The sequence below is a fragment of the Bombina bombina genome, chromosome 3 (assembly GCF_027579735.1).
Source record: "Bombina bombina isolate aBomBom1 chromosome 3, aBomBom1.pri, whole genome shotgun sequence".
In the NCBI taxonomy this organism is placed as follows: Eukaryota; Metazoa; Chordata; class Amphibia; order Anura; family Bombinatoridae; genus Bombina; species Bombina bombina.
Genome location: NC_069501.1, coordinates 1,098,641,119 through 1,098,659,013, shown reverse-complemented (window position 1 = coordinate 1,098,659,013; position 17,895 = coordinate 1,098,641,119). Strand labels below are relative to the sequence as shown.

The window sequence follows — 17,895 nt, the reverse complement described above, 5'->3', positions numbered from 1 at the left end:
GGGAGTGGGACTGTGACTGTCTACTGTCTTGAGATGGTGGGGGCTGGGGAGGCTGGGAGCCAAGCATTTTGCGCACCTCAGAAATTTGCGCCCGGGGCAACCGCCCCTGTGGCCCCCCCCCACGCTACGCCACTGCTAATACCATTATAAAACCACAAATGTTTTGATTAACACACACTATTATTACCAGTTTTATTTATATAGTTCAGACTTACAGTAATATTTAAATGTTGGCAGCAACCACAAGTTCAAAACTAGCTCAGCACTGGGGTATGAGAAGTGGTTCAGTACTTAAAGGGATATGAAACACAATGGTTCAGTACTTAAAGGGATATGAAACTCATTGATGATTCAGAAAGAGCATGCAATTTTAGAAAGTTGATTAAAATTGCATGCTCTATCCGAATCATCAAACAAAAAATGTGGGTTTCATATACCTTTAATGAGTTTATTTCTCCAGATTACCTGCTTAAGTGGTTAAAAAATAGGGTAGATGACAAAACTATACATTAATATTGTACTTGGCTGCATTGAAAATTCCTACAGACGCCTGTGTGGTGTGTGTATAATATATTTTAGTGCAAGAAAGGAAGGCTTTTCCTAAGACTTTATCAGAGGATTTCCTAAGACTTTATCAGAGGAACCAGTGGCATCTAGTTGGGCACCTGTCACAGGACAAATTGCTTATTTGAATCAGATTTCTAGAGGAGCCTGTAGTATGTAATAATAGCAGTCTGTGGTATTTCGGGAGTCGGACACAAGACTGTGTAGCATTAGCCCACCTCTTAGGGTGCCCAGGCGCCACGACTGCGCTGTCACTTTGTTGCCAAGGTGAGCAAGCCTCCTGCGATCGCTGAGCACGCCGCTTCCAGTTTCTATGGAGAAGCCAAAACGTGACGTCCCTGGCAGGTGGCTTGTGGTTGGTTGAATTCAACAGACGCGGGCGGATTGAAAACATTGTAGTAATGTGTGTGATGTGACAGCTGTAGCAGTTCTGTAGATGTTACCGCAGTCTCCCCAATCCCGACACAAGCTGTCCTCCCCATTGCACCTGAGCGCAATCACTACGCCTTGCACACACCGGAGCCAAATTATCCCAATCAGCCCCTCCCTATAAAACCCGGAGCTGCCACTGTCTGGGAAGGAGCGTGGTGTACTTGATTTACTTCCAGCGGTGGTCTTTGGTTCAGCGTTAGTATCAGGTAAGAACGCTTTACCCCGTGCCCTATGTTTAAGTTTGAATAATGCGGCGGGTGGCTCTCACTTTGCTGGCACTCACCGGGTGACCGTATTAGTTGTCCCTGAGATGCTTCGTTATAACTCATACTGAACAAAACCGCTTTCTAGAAGGATGGAAACAGGGTCCTGCCAACTAATTGAAGTCTGTGCCGAGCCATGTTGGTGTGTAATTCAAGGAGCTTAGGTTGAATGTTTTTGGTATGGAGTATGCGCTTTGCCTTAGCCGAGGTAGTAGTTTGGGTTAATGGGACTGAGAGTGGTGGTTCTAAAGATTGGGTATAATTGATTTGTAATAAAAAAGCAGTAAGTAGTGGCTTAAATGGTAGTCATCCTTTTTAAATGTATGTTTTTTAACACTATATTTGTGCAGTGGCCATTACTTCCGGTCACATCCTTACAAGAAGCTGATGCCTCTGTAGGAAGGCTTATCTAGCCTGTCTTAAATCTTCTGGAGTGACATGAGATGGCTTACTATAAAGTGAATAGATTAGGTAAAAAGTCAAATTTGCCCATGCTCGGATTAGTTAGAATGTAACTTAAAGGGACACTGAACCCAGTCTTTTTTTTCTTATAGAGCATAACATTTTAAGTAATTTTCTTTCTCTTGGTATCTTTATTTGAAATCTAAGTTTAGATGCTGGCCTATTTTTGGTGAACAACCTGGGTTGGCCTTGTGGATTGGTGGATAAATTCATCCAATAAAAGTGCTATCCAGAGTCCTGAACCAAAAAAAAGCTTAGATGCCTTTTCAAATAAAGATAGCAAGAGAACAAAAATTGATAAGAGTAAATTAGAAAGTTGATTATAATGTCGTTCTCTATCTGAATCACAAAAGAGAAAAAATTGGGTTCAGTGTCCCTTTAACTTGCTAAGTGCTCACTGCAAGATAACAAGTTCTGCTTAAACATTACCTTTACCAAAGGAGCTTTTTTTTTTAATATCCCTTTTTAAGAAGTCCCCCTCAATACCAAATGTGCAGAGTGGAACATGGGAATTGTATTGACGCTTATTTAGGTTTTTAATTCTGTATTCCTCCTACTTGGTGTATTAATCGTTAAAGGGACTTTAAACCCAAAATATTTCTTTCATTATTCAGATACAGAATATAAGTTTAAAAAAGTTTCCAATTTGCTTCCTTCTCGTGATATTCTTTAAGAGATACCTAGGTAGTGTGCCAGAAGCTCTACATGACCGGAAATAGTGCTGCCATTTAGTGCTCTTACTAATGTATTACATTGTTGCAAAACTACTGGCATATAGTGCTGCAGACACCTACTTCTAAACTTACATCCTTGCTTTTCAACAAATGATGACAAGAAAACTAAGACAATTTGATAACAGAAGTCAATTGGAAAGTTGTTTAAAATTGTATGCTCTTTAAAGGGTTTTGTCCCTTTAAAGGCAATGTACAAAAATGTGTGGTTTTCTAAGTTGAAATAGTAATTAGCCGCCATTAAAACAATTGAGGCCTTTACTGCCTCTCGCACTATTTCCCTCTGTATTACATACATGGTGCTTTTTCACAAGTTACCAAATGACTCCTAACCATATTTTAAGGTGTAGGAAAGGCAAATTAAAATGACATACTCTATCAGAATCATGCAAGTTTAAATTAACGTGTTTTTTTTTTTTTCAAGTGTGCTTTGTTCTTTTGGTATCCCTTGTTGAAAAAGAATATGCACATATCCTACACTAGTGGGAGCTGTGGCTAATTGGTGCCTGCACACTTTTTTTTTTTTTTTTTTTTTTTTTTTTTTTAATCTAGACTGCATCTGTAGAGTGAACTTGTTTAACTTACAATAGCACTTACTCTGACTTTTAAATGAGTATTTATTTTCTAACAAATGTCATGTGACAGCCATTAGCCAATCAAACTCGTATGTATAAATTGTGACCTCTTGCACGTGCTCATTAGTAGCTGGTCCCTCAGTGTGCATATAAAGACTACCATGGTTTTGAATGACTGAATCTCAATATGCATTAAACACTACTTCTCCTCCTCTCCCACAGTTACGGTTTAGTGAAGATGCATCACAGTGGTGTAACAAACAATTACTTTGCAAAATCTACAATGGGGCTTTGTAAAGACTACCACCAAAATCCATTTTCTACGACAAAAGGAGATGCCTTCATTCAGTCTAATCTGCTGCCTCAAAGACCTCCCCAAAGAACTGTTCTGGGAGTAATCAGTGACAATGAACAAATCAGGAAACCATATGGCCAAGTAAGTAACTTCTAGAATACTGGTCCATAAATAGCAGTACTTGCCAATGCAATGAGGTACAGAACATCTAATGTCATCTTGGTCTATAGCCATTAGAACATAGAATTTATACAGTTTGTATTTTCTATAGAAAAATCCAACTTTTTATTTCTGAGTGGTTGCTCAGCTACTCTTTAATCCCTTCTTGGTGGCCTAGTGGGTGGGAGTGCCATTGATGTCGTACACATGTGGTGATGTTGCGAAGGGGCTGAACAAGGATGCATACCAGTAGCTGCAAGGGAACTGGATGGGGGATTTTCAAACCCCTCAATCTGTTACCTTGGCAGCTGCATGCCTTCAAAACCCCTCACTTGAAAGAATCATCTGCTCTTTCAAATAGTGGTGGTCGTAGGAAACAGACTAGTTAAAAATAAGTTACATTAAAAAACAGATTTGCTTAAGGGTGTTAAATTATATACAGAATTTAAAAAAAAAAAAAAAAAAAAAAAATCTGGTATGTTTATAGACCCTAATTTATTTTATAGTAGAGCAGTCCCTTTCAATATTTTTGTCTGTATAGTCGGATAATTACGGTGGTAACCATGAACACCTTGCAAGAAAGTGCTTTCATTTCTGTACTACACAAATAAGCCTCATCTATACTATGAGCCCCAATTAACTTTTGGCCACCCTTGATGACTTGTCAGGAGATCACAGTAATGGCAGTGGGCACCTGGCAAATTTAACTTGCTAAAATGTATGTGTTTGCCGCAGCTATCACACACATTATGAAATATAAATATAACCCCTTAAGGACTGGGCATTTCTGACTAAGACTTCCCCCAAAAGACCAGAGCATTTTTGCCATCACTCTATTTAAACAAAATTATTTCCCAATGCCCATTTTGGTATATTTAATGCCACCATTTCCCCACCAAATGCAATCACATCTAAAATCTAATCTTTCACAAACTTTGGGTTTCTCACTGAAATTATTTATATACTGCTTGTGCAATCATGGCACAAATGCTTATAAAAGCTTCTCTGCTATCCACTTTGTTCAAAATTAGCAGACGTATATGGGTTTGCCATTGCTTTTTGGTAATTAGAAGGCAGATATATCACTTCTATTATTCCCAGCAGTGAAGGGGTTAATCGGTTATCTTTAAAGGTTTAATTTTAGCTATACTGCAGAGATTAGCCTCGCACTTCTCACCCCCTGATCTCAAACGGCTTTCTTCCCTCTCCCATCATAAGTACTGACAGATGGTCTGTCAAACTTTTATTTTAATTTTTTTTTTCTGCAGTGTAGGATCTCCCCAACTATTGCCACCATCTTAGTTACTGGCAGCTTTGTTCTCTTGGTTTCTCTTGTTGAAAAATAGGCACATACTACACTAATGGGAGCTGCAGCTAATTGTTGCCTGCACACTTGTCTTTTGTGATTGGCTGACTAGATGTGTTAATCTGGCTGCCAGTAGTATATTAATATAAGTGTTGGTTATGCAAAACTGTGGAATGAGTAACAAGGTTTTTTTTTTTTTTTTTTTTTTTTTTAAACCCATAATAAGTCTTGACTAGACTGTCCTTTAGTGTCTAGTCCATGTAAGCTGTGTACATGCAGCACTGATCGTACCTAACAGATATAAATTTGAAACTAAAGTATTGACACTTGTGATTTCAGGGTGCAGTTCCAAAATTCCTTAATGGTATTGAAAATGCATTACCTGCAAATGTGGCTACCAAGCAATGCTTCGCAATATATATTGATGAGCCACAGAAACTTCAGGAAAGGTGCGCGCTTGAAATAGAGTATCCATGTCTGGAAGAAGCTGAAGAGAACCTTGCAAAGCAAAACTTCCACTTGCTGCTTGAGATCAGTGCAGGTTTGTGTAGCTCGTCATTTACAGACTTGTTATCCCTCTGCTAGATCATTTAACATAATTTGTTGTTATTTCTGCAGCGTCTCCCATGTTGGTCGATGCCTCTTTACAGTCTGCTGAAGATCAATCTGGAAGTGATCCAGACTCAATAGCATTGTCTGAATACATTGAAGACATTCATCTATATCTACGCCAAGCTGAGGTGAGTTGGTCACCTTCACATAGTGGGACCATGTTATGTGCCACTATCATTTAAGGACAAATTACCAACAGTATATCTGTCAGTCATTTTAAATTCATATAGCTTACATTGTGGCACAAAACAAATGTGTGTGAATAATATAGTATATAACAAAGGAAAAACATTACAGGTTAAACACAGACCAAAGCCATACTACATGAGGAAGCAGCCAGACGTCACACCTGCGATGCGTACCATCTTGATTGACTGGCTTGTGGAAGTTGGCATTGAGTACAAACTGCGTACAGAGACCCTATTCCTGGCTGTGAACTACTTGGACAGATTTCTGTCGTGCATGTCTGTCCTGCGTGGGAAGCTGCAGCTTGTTGGCACAGCAGCTATTCTCTTGGCATCGTAAGTGACTCAGGTGGTGAGGTGAATCTAGCCAAGGTGGCACACAAACCAAACTTCTACCAAACTAGGTTTCATGACTTCTAATTTAGCAATAGAAGCTGCTTAGCTGGTAAATTTGTATTTCTCTTTTCGAAGAGTGAGTACCAAGGGCTCTCAAACCTGTGTTTATCCAATTATTGCTTATATGGGTATGCTCCGTAAAAGGTCAATCACCCTGGGACTAGACTTAACGAGAGATTTTTTTTTTTTGCATTTTCTCTCCACCCTCTCCTCCTATATAATTGCTGTTTTCCAAACTTTGGAAATGTCTTTGTAAACTTAAGACAACTGTATCTGCAGGAAATATGAAGAGGTCTTCCCTCCTGAGGTGGATGATCTTGTGTACATAACAGATGATACCTACACAAAGAAGCAGCTTCTGCGAATGGAACACTTGCTGCTAAAAGTACTGGCTTTTGATTTGACTGTACCTACTGTAAACCAGTTCCTTCTGCAATATTTCCACAGACAGGCAGTCTGCACCAAAACTGAGTACTTTGCAATGGTTAGTACTTATACTAGTGTGTTTGGTATTAAAGTGCCATAAAACGGGTTGATCTCTGCATAGCCTTAAAGGGCTAAAGGGGGGGGACTTGCAGCATAACATACACCAAAGCAATCATGCTGAAGTCTATAGCCAATTTAAAGGGACACTGTACCCAATTTTTTTTTCTTTTGTAATTCAGAAAGAGCATGCAACTTTCTAATTTACTCCTATTCTTCTTTCTCTTGCTATCATTATTTGAGAAAGAAGGCATCTAAGCTTTTTTGTTTCAGTACTCTGGACAGCACTTTTTTATTGGGTGATGGATTTATCCACTAATCAGCAAGGACAACCCAGGTTGTTCACCAAAATGGGCCGGCATCTAAACTTTCTTGCATTTCAAATAAAGATACCAAGAGAATGAAGAAAATTTGATAACAGGAGTAAATTAGAAAGTTGCTTAAAATTTCATGCTCAATCTGAATCACAAAAGAAATTTTACTTGGTGTCTCTTTAAGTAACTCTTTAGTTACTATATGCTGTAACATGGCTGTCTTAAACCTTTCAATGAACAGCTTAGTTAATAGATACTTAAATATAGAAGACCTCTACCCATTAAGTTTAAGAAAGTGATCCAACTGCAGTTAGTAAGGTACTTGGGTTTGTCTAGTTGGGTTAAAACACCAATACTTAAAGCCCATAAGCACCTAATTAGCTTACTGTGTTTCCTGTTATAAGCTTGACAAATATACATTTTACTGTGGAAATGACACTCCTAATTCATCACTTTTCTTAGTATCTAGCAGAACTGACTCTACTTGATGTTGATCCTTTTTTGCAATATCTCCCTTCAATAACTGCTGCTGCAGCATACTGCCTTGCCAATTACACAATCAACAAAGTCTTCTGGGTAAGTCCTTATTTCTCTACGTAGATCACTTTAGTGTTCAGTTTTTTCAGGCATTGCAGGGTTTTTCTACTTTCAGTCTAAGCTATTGATTTCAAGGCACAGGAAAATGCAAACAAATTTCATGCAGTTAACTCCTCAACTTTAGGGGAATGTGGTGTTCATATACATTGTGTGTTTTTTTTTTTTTTTTTTTATTTAAAGCAGATATGCTATATAATTTAGTCTATCTTTTGTACAACCTGTTAAAGCCTACCTAGGTAGGCTTAGGAGCTGCTGATTGGCAGCTGCAAATACATGCCTTCAGTGAGCCAATTACATGAGGCATTAAGCAGATCACAGAAATTGGACTGCTGTTATACACTGTATTATGGATTTAGTGTCCCTTTATGTGACATTTTCACCCAAAGATTAACCAATGCATCCCTAAGGGCTCAATAGCTGAAGGACACAGGTATCGACACGGACAATTCCATAAGTGGTGTATAAAATACTTTGTTTACAGTTTAATATCCTAGGATATATGAACTATAGTTATGATAAAGCTTAGTATCTGCTTTATTGGCATTTAAAGGGATAGTCTACACCTTGGTCATAAAGGCTTGGCTTAGATATAGCTGCCTGCACCCCTTTCTATATCATGCAGCAGGACCAGTAAGTTATTTTAAAACCTTGTTTGAAATGGCTGCCAAGCTCCACCCACTGACATCATGGTCTAGGCACTTTGCTGAGCAGCACTGGCAGTCTGCTGAATCCACTAGTGAATCTGTTACACAGCCCAGATTGTGATGCCATCAGTGACCAGTAACTATTTAAGTTATATATATATATATATATATATATATATATATATATATATAAATATATTCTGCTGTGGTATTGAAAGGGATGCAGGAGGCTATTTGCAGCTTAATCTAAAGGGTAAGACTTTAAGATGACTAATGTGTAGACTGACACTTATGGAACAGTAGTCAATAGAAAACTGGTATTAAAAGGGAGACTGCATAAACCTTTTCTGTCTTGCAGCCTGAATCCCTCTCTGCATTCACTGGATACTCACTAAGTGGAATAGTACCGTGCTTGAGTGATCTACACAGGGCCTGTGCCAATGCCCCTCATCAAGCACAGCAGGCAATCAGAGATAAATACAAGGCCTCAAAGTAAGTGGCTTAAAGGTGCAGCTGGTCTCTACTTCTCACTGGGAAGTCATTGCTGATAACTTGTTTGTATAGCCAATACTGCACTACTGAGACTTTCAGGATAGGTGCTGGCAAAAGCAGCTACTTCGAATGACCAAAGGATGTAAATATAGTATAGTCCAATGTTTAGAAATCAAATGGATTACGATACTGTTTTAAGGATTTTGTTTTTTTGTTAATTTTCTTACTTTAATTCTCCTCTTCCCTAGATATATGCAGGTTTCTCTCCTGGAACCACCAGCATCACTTCCTCTTAAATGAAGACTGAGTTTACAAGGAACATGCACAGCACTTCAAGATCAATAGAGTTGGTCTCCAATTCTAGACACTGCAGGACAAGTGTCTAGTTTAATTTTATTTCTTTTATTTATATATGCATACAATTTTTATGATTTTTATCTAAGAATTTAGAACTAAATGGCTATCACTGACTACCAAATTCAGATGGTGGTCCCTAGATTAGGTGTAAATATAGGACCACAAAGCTGTGAAAGGTAAATACACTGCAAACACTTGTCTTATAACTACTCAGGACAATTTGCCTGTCACATTGGTTTCAGCAGTTAGTCTTCAAGAAAGCTGCTGTCAGTGTAACTCTTAACAAACTTTTTATATAAAATGTACCTGAAAGCTTTTTTATCTTTGTGGCATAATGATTTTAATAAAAATGTGAATTCATAAAATGTGTCTTGTAGTAGTTTGTTTCCCTAGATGAACACCAATTCTAGTATCTAGATCATTGTAGAATCAGGCCTGTAATAGCTGCATTTAAGACATAGGAAATGCATTTGAATTCACAAGAAGGGTTATTGCATGTACTATTTTACCTAGCTGGTTTATGAAATCTGCATGGTTCTTAAATTTAGATTACAAAAGAACATTCATAGAAGGTATAATGAATCTTCTTTGCTTTATAAGAACATGCGCAGCTCTGCCCTAAAGAGGGGATAACTATGACTAAATGTTACCAAAGTAGCACATTGCCTAAACACTTGCTTTGCTGCATTTGCAAGTTAGAATTTTGAGATTATGCCATAGGAGAATTATATAAAGATTTCTATCAGATCTCTTGCCTGCTCCAAAAAATGGTATTGAGAAATATGCTTAACGTGGTGTGGCTTTTTTTTTGGTGAACATGCAGTGCTAGTTGCAGGAATCGGATGTGCAACAAGTACTGCTGATTGTATCAGTGGTGGTTTCTGCTCAGGACCAGCTGTGCTGCTTAGGTCCTGAGCAGAACTCAATCCTTTTGTAGGTAGGTGGAACACTGTAGGGTCAATTAGTCTTAGATCATGTAATCTTTCAACTATTTTGGCAAAAATATAGTTGTCATTTTAGCTCTAGATCCACAACTTTTTTTTTTTTTTTTTCCTCTCCAACTTTCTAAAACTAAACCATTACAAAATGAGTCTCCAAATTAAGCAAGTAACTGGGTGGGATGACTTTAATCAAGAAGTCCCTGTGCTACAGCTATTGAGGCACAAGAAAAAAAAGCCTTGCCTGGCTGTAACATGCATGATTTCTCCCCCGTTATGACAGTGGTCATCTTTCATGAGTATGTAGACCACAGCCATGTTATCCTCTACAGGATTATAAGGGCTTTAGATTTTAGTTTGGTTTATAATTTTTTATTTTTTTTTTCCTTGCAGTGACATGAAACCTGACACTTGCTTTACTTATGTCAAACTTTTTTCATGGTATTAAAAAAAAAAAAAAAAAAGTAGGTAGTGTGTAAATGTCACGCACTACATGGCAGAACAATGTATTTTGTGCTCCTGTAAAGGGATACTAAACAATGTCAGTAATGCTAAATATAGTCTAAAACTTCACCAGAATAACATACTATGACTGACTATATAAAAGGCACAGAAAACTACTAAATCTAGCAATAGAAGCCTAATACTTTGGTAAAACATGAATCTAATACTATAGAGAAATGTTCACATTTACTGCTATAATATATGGACAAAATTTAAAAACTGAATAGGCCACAATTTGTCACTGGACATAGGTGTACGGTCTCTCCAAAACTCTGTCTACCTCCCAGCATCCTCAAACTACTGGTCTATTTGCACAAAGACCCAACCAGCACCCTATCTACCCCAGCCAATGCTGCATCTTTATTTCTCAACCTGCTTAGCTAGCATCCCCAAATAGCATTGACCGTTTCCTGCTCTATACACTCCACAGTGAAGCATGACATGGGAACAGCACAAGTATCTCTGGGTGGCTTCTGATCACTTTAAGAATAGTTTTGTCCTCTTAGAGCTCCACCTCCCTCAGACACACTGCTTCAATACCAAAGTCCATTTGCAGTTGGGGTGCTTTGCAAGTGTCCATCTGCAGGTAGATGCTGGAAGTCTGGTTTGTTCATGGGGTAGACGAGGAAAGCAGGTGGATCCCCATAGCAAGCAGACACTCAAGTCAGGAGTCTAAGAAGGAAACAAAACAGCACAAGATGAGCACACACCTTGATACAATCACAATTATGTTCAAAAAACATTTCACCTTTTTTGTAAGCATTACCTTTAATAGCTTCACTTATCCTATGTCACTTAAAACCAGGAAACCATTGTGGATATATAATACAACTAAATACATTGATTATACTTTTACAGAGAATAACTCTCAGCTTCTCTATAAAATTTAAATGATACCTTAAACATGAATACTAAGCAAGTAAAAACTACTAGACTTCATCAAGAGGCTGCAAGACATATATATCCCTTCACTTAAATATTAAGGGTGGTATAGAAACATGGGTGAACCTTGTGTTCTACAATGGTGAAGGGTCTAGAATATTCTGAGATATTGCAGCATTTTCTTTTAAACTATAATGGTGCAAACATATTCTATATACTCAGTGAGCCATTCAATAGGTTACAATACTGCAAGGTTTAGAGTTACTTATCTAGGGGGTTACTTTGTTTAAAGGGACAGTCTACACCAGAATTTTTATTGTTTTAAAAGATAGATAATCCCTTTATTGCCAGTTTCCCAGTTTTGCATAACCAACACAGTTATAATAATATACTTTTAACCTCTGTGATTATCTTGTATCAAAGCCTCTGCAAACTGCCCCTTTTTACAGTTCTTTTGACAGACTTGCAGTCTAGCCAATCAGTGCCTGCTCACAGATTACTTCAGGTGCACGAGCACAGTGTTATCTATATGAAATATGTGAACTAACACCCTCTAGTGGTGAAAAACTGTTAAAATGCAATCTGAAAGAGGTGGGCTTCAAGGTCTAAGAAATTAGCATTTGAACCTCCTAGGTTAAGCTTTCAACTAAGAATACCAAGAGAACAAAGCAAATTTGGTGATAAAAGTAAATTGGAAAATTGTTTAAAATTACATGCTCTATCTGAATCATGAAAGTTTATTTTGGCCTAGACTGTCCCTTTAAGTACATGAACTATGTGTACTAATACAAAAAAGGCATACTTTTCTGCAGACAAAGCTAAATGACTTATAACTAATATGGTCAATAAAAATAACACAATTACAATAGAATACAAAACAAGTAATATAAGTAAACAAGTTAAAACAATACTCCCCTAATTTAGCTGTGGATGACTCTCTAACAGCGTAACAGGTCCTCAATTCCAAAAGGCAAGGCATAATCAAGAGAAGGATAGTCTTTAGGTTCTGAAGACACACATCATAGGAAACAGTCATAGATTACCCAGAGTCCAGTTTTGGGGCTGGTACCAGCATGCAAAGCAAAGAATGGATCCAAAAGATTGTTCAGCAACTTTTACTGCAATATGGTGGAAAAAATAAACTTGACAAAGGGTCTTTTATCTTCTTTTTCTCTCCTTCACCTAGGCACCAGGCATCTCTTTATTTGAAAGGTTTACTTGCATTCAATCTTCAATCTTTTGGAGAGTGCACTATTGAATTTTATCTGTACAGATTTACCTAAATATGAAAAACTTAAAAATAATTTAGTTAGTGTTTTTACTTTCTGGGTACAGCTTCACGATCTCATCCTGCAAATACAAATATTGTATTAATAACAAAAAACATTAGGTTTATTTTCTTACTTAAAAACAATCACTCAAATTACATATATAAAGATACTCATCAATACTCCTCCCTTTGTTCGAGTGAAACACCCTATGTGTCCCGCAAACAAAATATGACAGCAAATTAAAAGACAATCCATGCACTCCTAAAAGAAGTAGTATCCTTAAAATCAGGCAAAATCAAATAGACCTCAATATGCCATTCATACAGCAGCCTTCCACACACATTCATTAAAAATAAAAACATAACATTCTCTTAGAAAAGACCCAAAACCCAACTGTCCATTACTCAAAACAAAACATTAACAGCGAGCACACACTTTTAACAACCACAATCAACTTGAAATACAACACATATACTTACATTCACTGAAACACAGCACTGAAAAATACCACATTCTAGCAAAACACTACAAATAAATCCTATAACAACCTTCTATGCCCTGGTTTTGCAACTTCTACCATGCACAATACTATGAGATCATGATAATAATGCAATCATTTCAGAAGATCAATAAACTCTAGTTGCACATTTACAAATAAAATCCCTAACCATAAATTTACAAAGGAACACACAATATTATACTATGTAAAAGGTCAGATAAAAATGGCACAGCCACTGTTCCATATAGCCCCTGCTTGAATGCACAGTGCAAACCCACTGTTAAATAAATCACATTTGGCACAAATAATTTGTGAAAAGCTCTAGAATCCAGTCTATACTTTTACATAACCAAGATTTTAATAAATACACACTTATTTGATTTCACTTTTGGTATAAAATTTGATATTCAACATTTTGCAGCTCTCTGACTAAATATAACGATTGTATACAACAAAATGAGATTTCTAAAAATAATAATAATAATTTACACTAATAGATTAAAAGGACAGTTTGCCCAAAAATGTCCCCTTTAAATTGTTTCCAATGATCCATCTCACCTGATGGAGTGCCTTTAATTGTTTACAAATACCCCTTGTAATAGGCTGTGATTTAAAAGCACAAAAGCAACTACTTCATATATACAAATAAACCTGAAAACACAATTTCTCCTACTTTTTATACTATACAGCTGGAATAACAAATCATTGAAAACACATGAACATAAAAACAATTTTACAGTGTACTGTCCCTTTAAGGACTGACCATTTATAACATTTTACATATATAACCTAGCCATGATTAGAAAACTTGTGTTATATACCATTAAAAACCTGCATATTTAAATAAGAGCCATCATAGCATACATAATATTACACAGCAATATGTTACCAATTTATATTAAAACTCTACTGAATTACTTTACTTGCAACAGAAACAGACCCAAATACTTTAGATACATTTAATAACATACAGCATATAGTCTTTTTATTTTCTCCTTTTTTAACTCCTTGCATGAATCTTACATTACGCACATAACATACTTAAATCAACCTGTTAATCATGTGCTAGAAAAAACTCTCTTTTGTGTTTACCAGACTTAAAACCACTCTCCTCATTGCACTTTCCTTAGTTACTTCATTTGCAAAAACAATCTATTTTATGTGCCTTTAACAGGTAGAAAACACACTAAATCTCTTTTCAGTCTCTCTAAAAATGCTATTAATAACACACAAAATTAATAAGAAACATATGATTTTAAAATCGTTACAACAATAACACTTTAAAATACTTCATTACTATGCACAAATAGATCACCAGTCAAATTGAACTTTATCAAAAAATGGGAGACTGAAATCAACCTCTCTATAGATACTAAAGAATGGGCCCGGGTAATCCAAAACGGTTTAGCTTGTTCCATTAGTGCAAACCTGAAAGAAAATTACATTAAGGTATTATACAGATGGTACTTACACCCGAGTAGAGTCAAATATTATGGTACAAGCACAGTTACTAATGATACTATTCTATGCTATCGAGGTTGTCAGGTAGAGGGCACCTATGTCCACATGTGGTGGGACTGTCCAAAGAGCGCTTTAGTATGGACATCTACCTCTAAGTTACTGAGTGAAATATTCAACAAACAAATTACACTTACTATGGAACAAGCCCTTCTACACTTCCCTATATTAGGGTTGTCAAAACACTCCTTAAAACTTGTAGGTATCATATGCACGGCAGTTAGAACGATTATAGCAAAATTCTGGAAAACTTCTATACCCCATTATAATGTTATACTCAATAAAATTAAATTTTACTATCAGATGGCAAACATTGCATCATCACTGCTAGATAATAGAAATGAGTTTTTGAAGATTTGGGAGGACTGGATTGTGTGGGAAGACATAGTTAGAATGCGGTCTAGACGGAGTGTTAGAAACCAGGAAAACTAAGATGTGGTTCGAAGATTAAACAGACCCTGTGGGTGCTCCCCAGAACCTTTCTCTCTCTCTTTCTTCTCTCTTTCCCTTTTACCTGTGGACTCTCTTGTCCTTTCTTTGTCTTTATTAATATTTCTCTGAGCATTTAAACTTGAAAATTTAAGAAGGTAACCTCTGCATTAAAATGTTGAATAATGTTGGTTAATTTCCCATGTTAAGATATGACCTGTTTAATACTTTGGTTATTGCTGACATTTTATTTGTACTGTTATGGTAACCTTTAATAAAAATTATTTCAAAATAAAATACTTCATTACAGCGTCAGATTTCTTAACTAAGAAACTCTTTTATATACACACACAGCTCTTGTCTGAATAATTACCATTCAGAAAAAAAATGCACCAAGGTCAGCTTTTACAGTGATACACACACAAGCTTATATCAACTTGCATACCATAAATTCACTCCCAACAATCAGCAAACTTTTTTTTAAGACACTGAAAACATATTTTATTAACGTTCTCTCTCTCTTTCAGGAAAACATAGATTTCAGACATACCAGAGACATTTAGAAATACAATAAGATTAACTTTCACCATATTTAAAATGTATCTGAAAGTGTCAGAATTTGCAAGGAATGGCCATTTTCCCAGCAGATTGAGACATAAACAAATTATTTTTAGACAGGATAATAAATCCTCAGATATTTAGTGTGGAGTAAACCTTTTACACATAACACTAAACACAGTGAAACATCAGACAAACACTTATTACACATAAAATACACAGAATCTCTGTTTCGTTACTGCAACACATACAACAAAAGAAAGAGTTTTCACATGCCAAGCTATTTTTGTAAGATACATCCTTTCATGTCACGTTACAGCATTATGTACAGGGATTCAGGAACTTTTCCATGAGCACAGTATGCAACAAGCAGCTACAACACTTTGAACAGAAAACACATTCACAACACAATACGATTAGCAATGAAATAAACAATTAGACATATTGTTAGTGACCCTTTTAAGATATGTTATAGCTCCCATAAGGTGCTTCACAGGGTCAGGTCATTTAAAGGGACAGTCAACACCAGAATTTTTGATGTTTTAAAAGATAGATAATCTCTTAATTACCCATTCCCCAGTTTTGCATAACCAACACAGGTATAATAATACACCTTTTACCACTGTAATTACTTTGCAGAGGCTTAGCTAAAGACTGCCCCCTTATTTTAGTTCTTTTGATAGACTTGCATTTTAGCCAATCAGTGCTCACTCCTCTTTAAATTCACGTGCATGAGCTCAATGTTATCTATATGAAACACATGAACTAATGCCCTCTAGTAGTGAAAAACTGTCAAATAGCATTTAGATTAGAGGCGGCCTTCAAGGTGTAAGAAATTAGCATATGAACCTCCTAGGTTTAGCTTTCAACTAAGAATACCAAGAGAACAAAGCAAATTTGGTGATAAAAGTAAATTGAAAAGTTGTTTAAAATTACATGCCCTAAAAAGTATATTTGTTGTTGTTTTTGTTTTTTTTTTTAAAAGCATATTTACATATGCTGCTGTGTAGGATCCCCCCTTAGCCCCCAACCTCACTGATCCCCCACCAAACAGCTCTCTAACCCTCCCCCTCTACCTTAATGGGCGCCATCTTGGGTACTGGCAGCTGTCTGCCAGTACCCAGTTTAGAAAAAAATTGTGTTTTTTTTATTTTATTATCCCTTTTCTGTAGTGTAGCTTCCCTCCAAAGACCAACCCCCCACCCCTCCCAGATCCCTTAGATTGTTTTTAAATAGCCCCTTTCTCCCAGGTATATTATCCTTTTTTTTCTGTAGTTTTAGCGGTTCCCACCCACCGCCCCCCGTGCACGCGTGCCCCCCCCGCCGGTCCTGCACCCTCCACATCACATGGCCCATCGATGGCCACCCACCGACTCCCACATCGGCTCCCACCCACCAATGATACTGGCCATCGATGTCCGGTGCAGAGAGGGCCACAGAGTGTCTCTCTCTGCATCAGATGGCCATGCAGGGTTATTGCAGGATGCCTCGATATCGAGGCATCATTGCAATAACCGGAAAGCGGCTGGAAGCGAGCAGGATCGCTTCCAGCTTCTTTCCAGACCGAGGACGTGCAGGGTACGTCCTCAGGCGTTAACTGTCTTTTTTTAGAGGACGTACCCAATCCATCAAATGCTCTGAGTCAGGGGCTCTTATCATGGATTTCTCACCTATAGTTACAAACCGAGCTTCTGTAACAGTTTTTTTTAGACATGTGCGATACAGTTTGGTTCGATTCGGAAATTCTGCAAATTCGGCAAATTCGGAGATTCGGATCGAACCGAATCTCCGAATTAAAATAGTGCCGAATCTACCGAATAAATCCGAATTACTTCGGATTTATTCGGTAGATTCGGATGGCCATGGATTACACTAGTATTGTACAGTATATTAGGTTATATCACTCTGCTATGGGTAACACCTAATGTACAGTACATAATACTAGTCTAATCCCACCTAACACTTACCGAAATTCCGAATTTCCGAATCGAACCGAATCCAGCCGAATTTATTCGAATCCGAATGAATCCGAAACAAATCCAAACCGAATTTATTTGAATCCGAAACAAATCCGAACCGAATTGATTCAAATTTTTCCGAATTCGAATCGCTCCGAACCGAAATTAGAAAAAATCCGAATCGATCCGAACCGAATTTTTTCGCCATGCACATGTCTAGTTTTTTTCTCTTGTGTTTCTGCATTTGGCCCCCTTTTCTTGTTCCAGTAACATTCCTGAATGCAGAAGATAACTTTCTAGTTGAATTTACAGGGCTGTGATTACTGACAGCTTGGAGTGCACAGCTCCCTGCCTTGAAATAAAACTGTTAACCCCTTCGTAGACATTAAAGATGCAATAACATTCTCCTCTTCTCTATGCATTATTATCAATATTTTGCTGTGAGCAGACCACATTTTAACAACACAATAA

General features: G+C 37.2%; 1 protein-coding gene across 1 annotated transcript; it reads left to right on the top strand.

Annotated features, from left to right (window-relative positions):
- The first annotated feature begins 1,035 nt into the window (after positions 1-1,035).
- CCNA1 (cyclin A1) lies at positions 1,036-9,232 on the top strand. The gene is made up of 9 exons (XM_053705038.1): positions 1,036-1,202; positions 3,250-3,463; positions 5,127-5,328; positions 5,406-5,527; positions 5,697-5,920; positions 6,260-6,464; positions 7,240-7,353; positions 8,377-8,510; positions 8,759-9,232. Exons 2-9 carry the CDS (start codon positions 3,266-3,268, stop codon positions 8,808-8,810), a joined length of 1,251 nt encoding a protein of 416 aa, XP_053561013.1. The 5' UTR covers positions 1,036-1,202; positions 3,250-3,265; the 3' UTR covers positions 8,811-9,232.
- Positions 9,233-17,895: the final 8,663 nt, after the last annotated feature.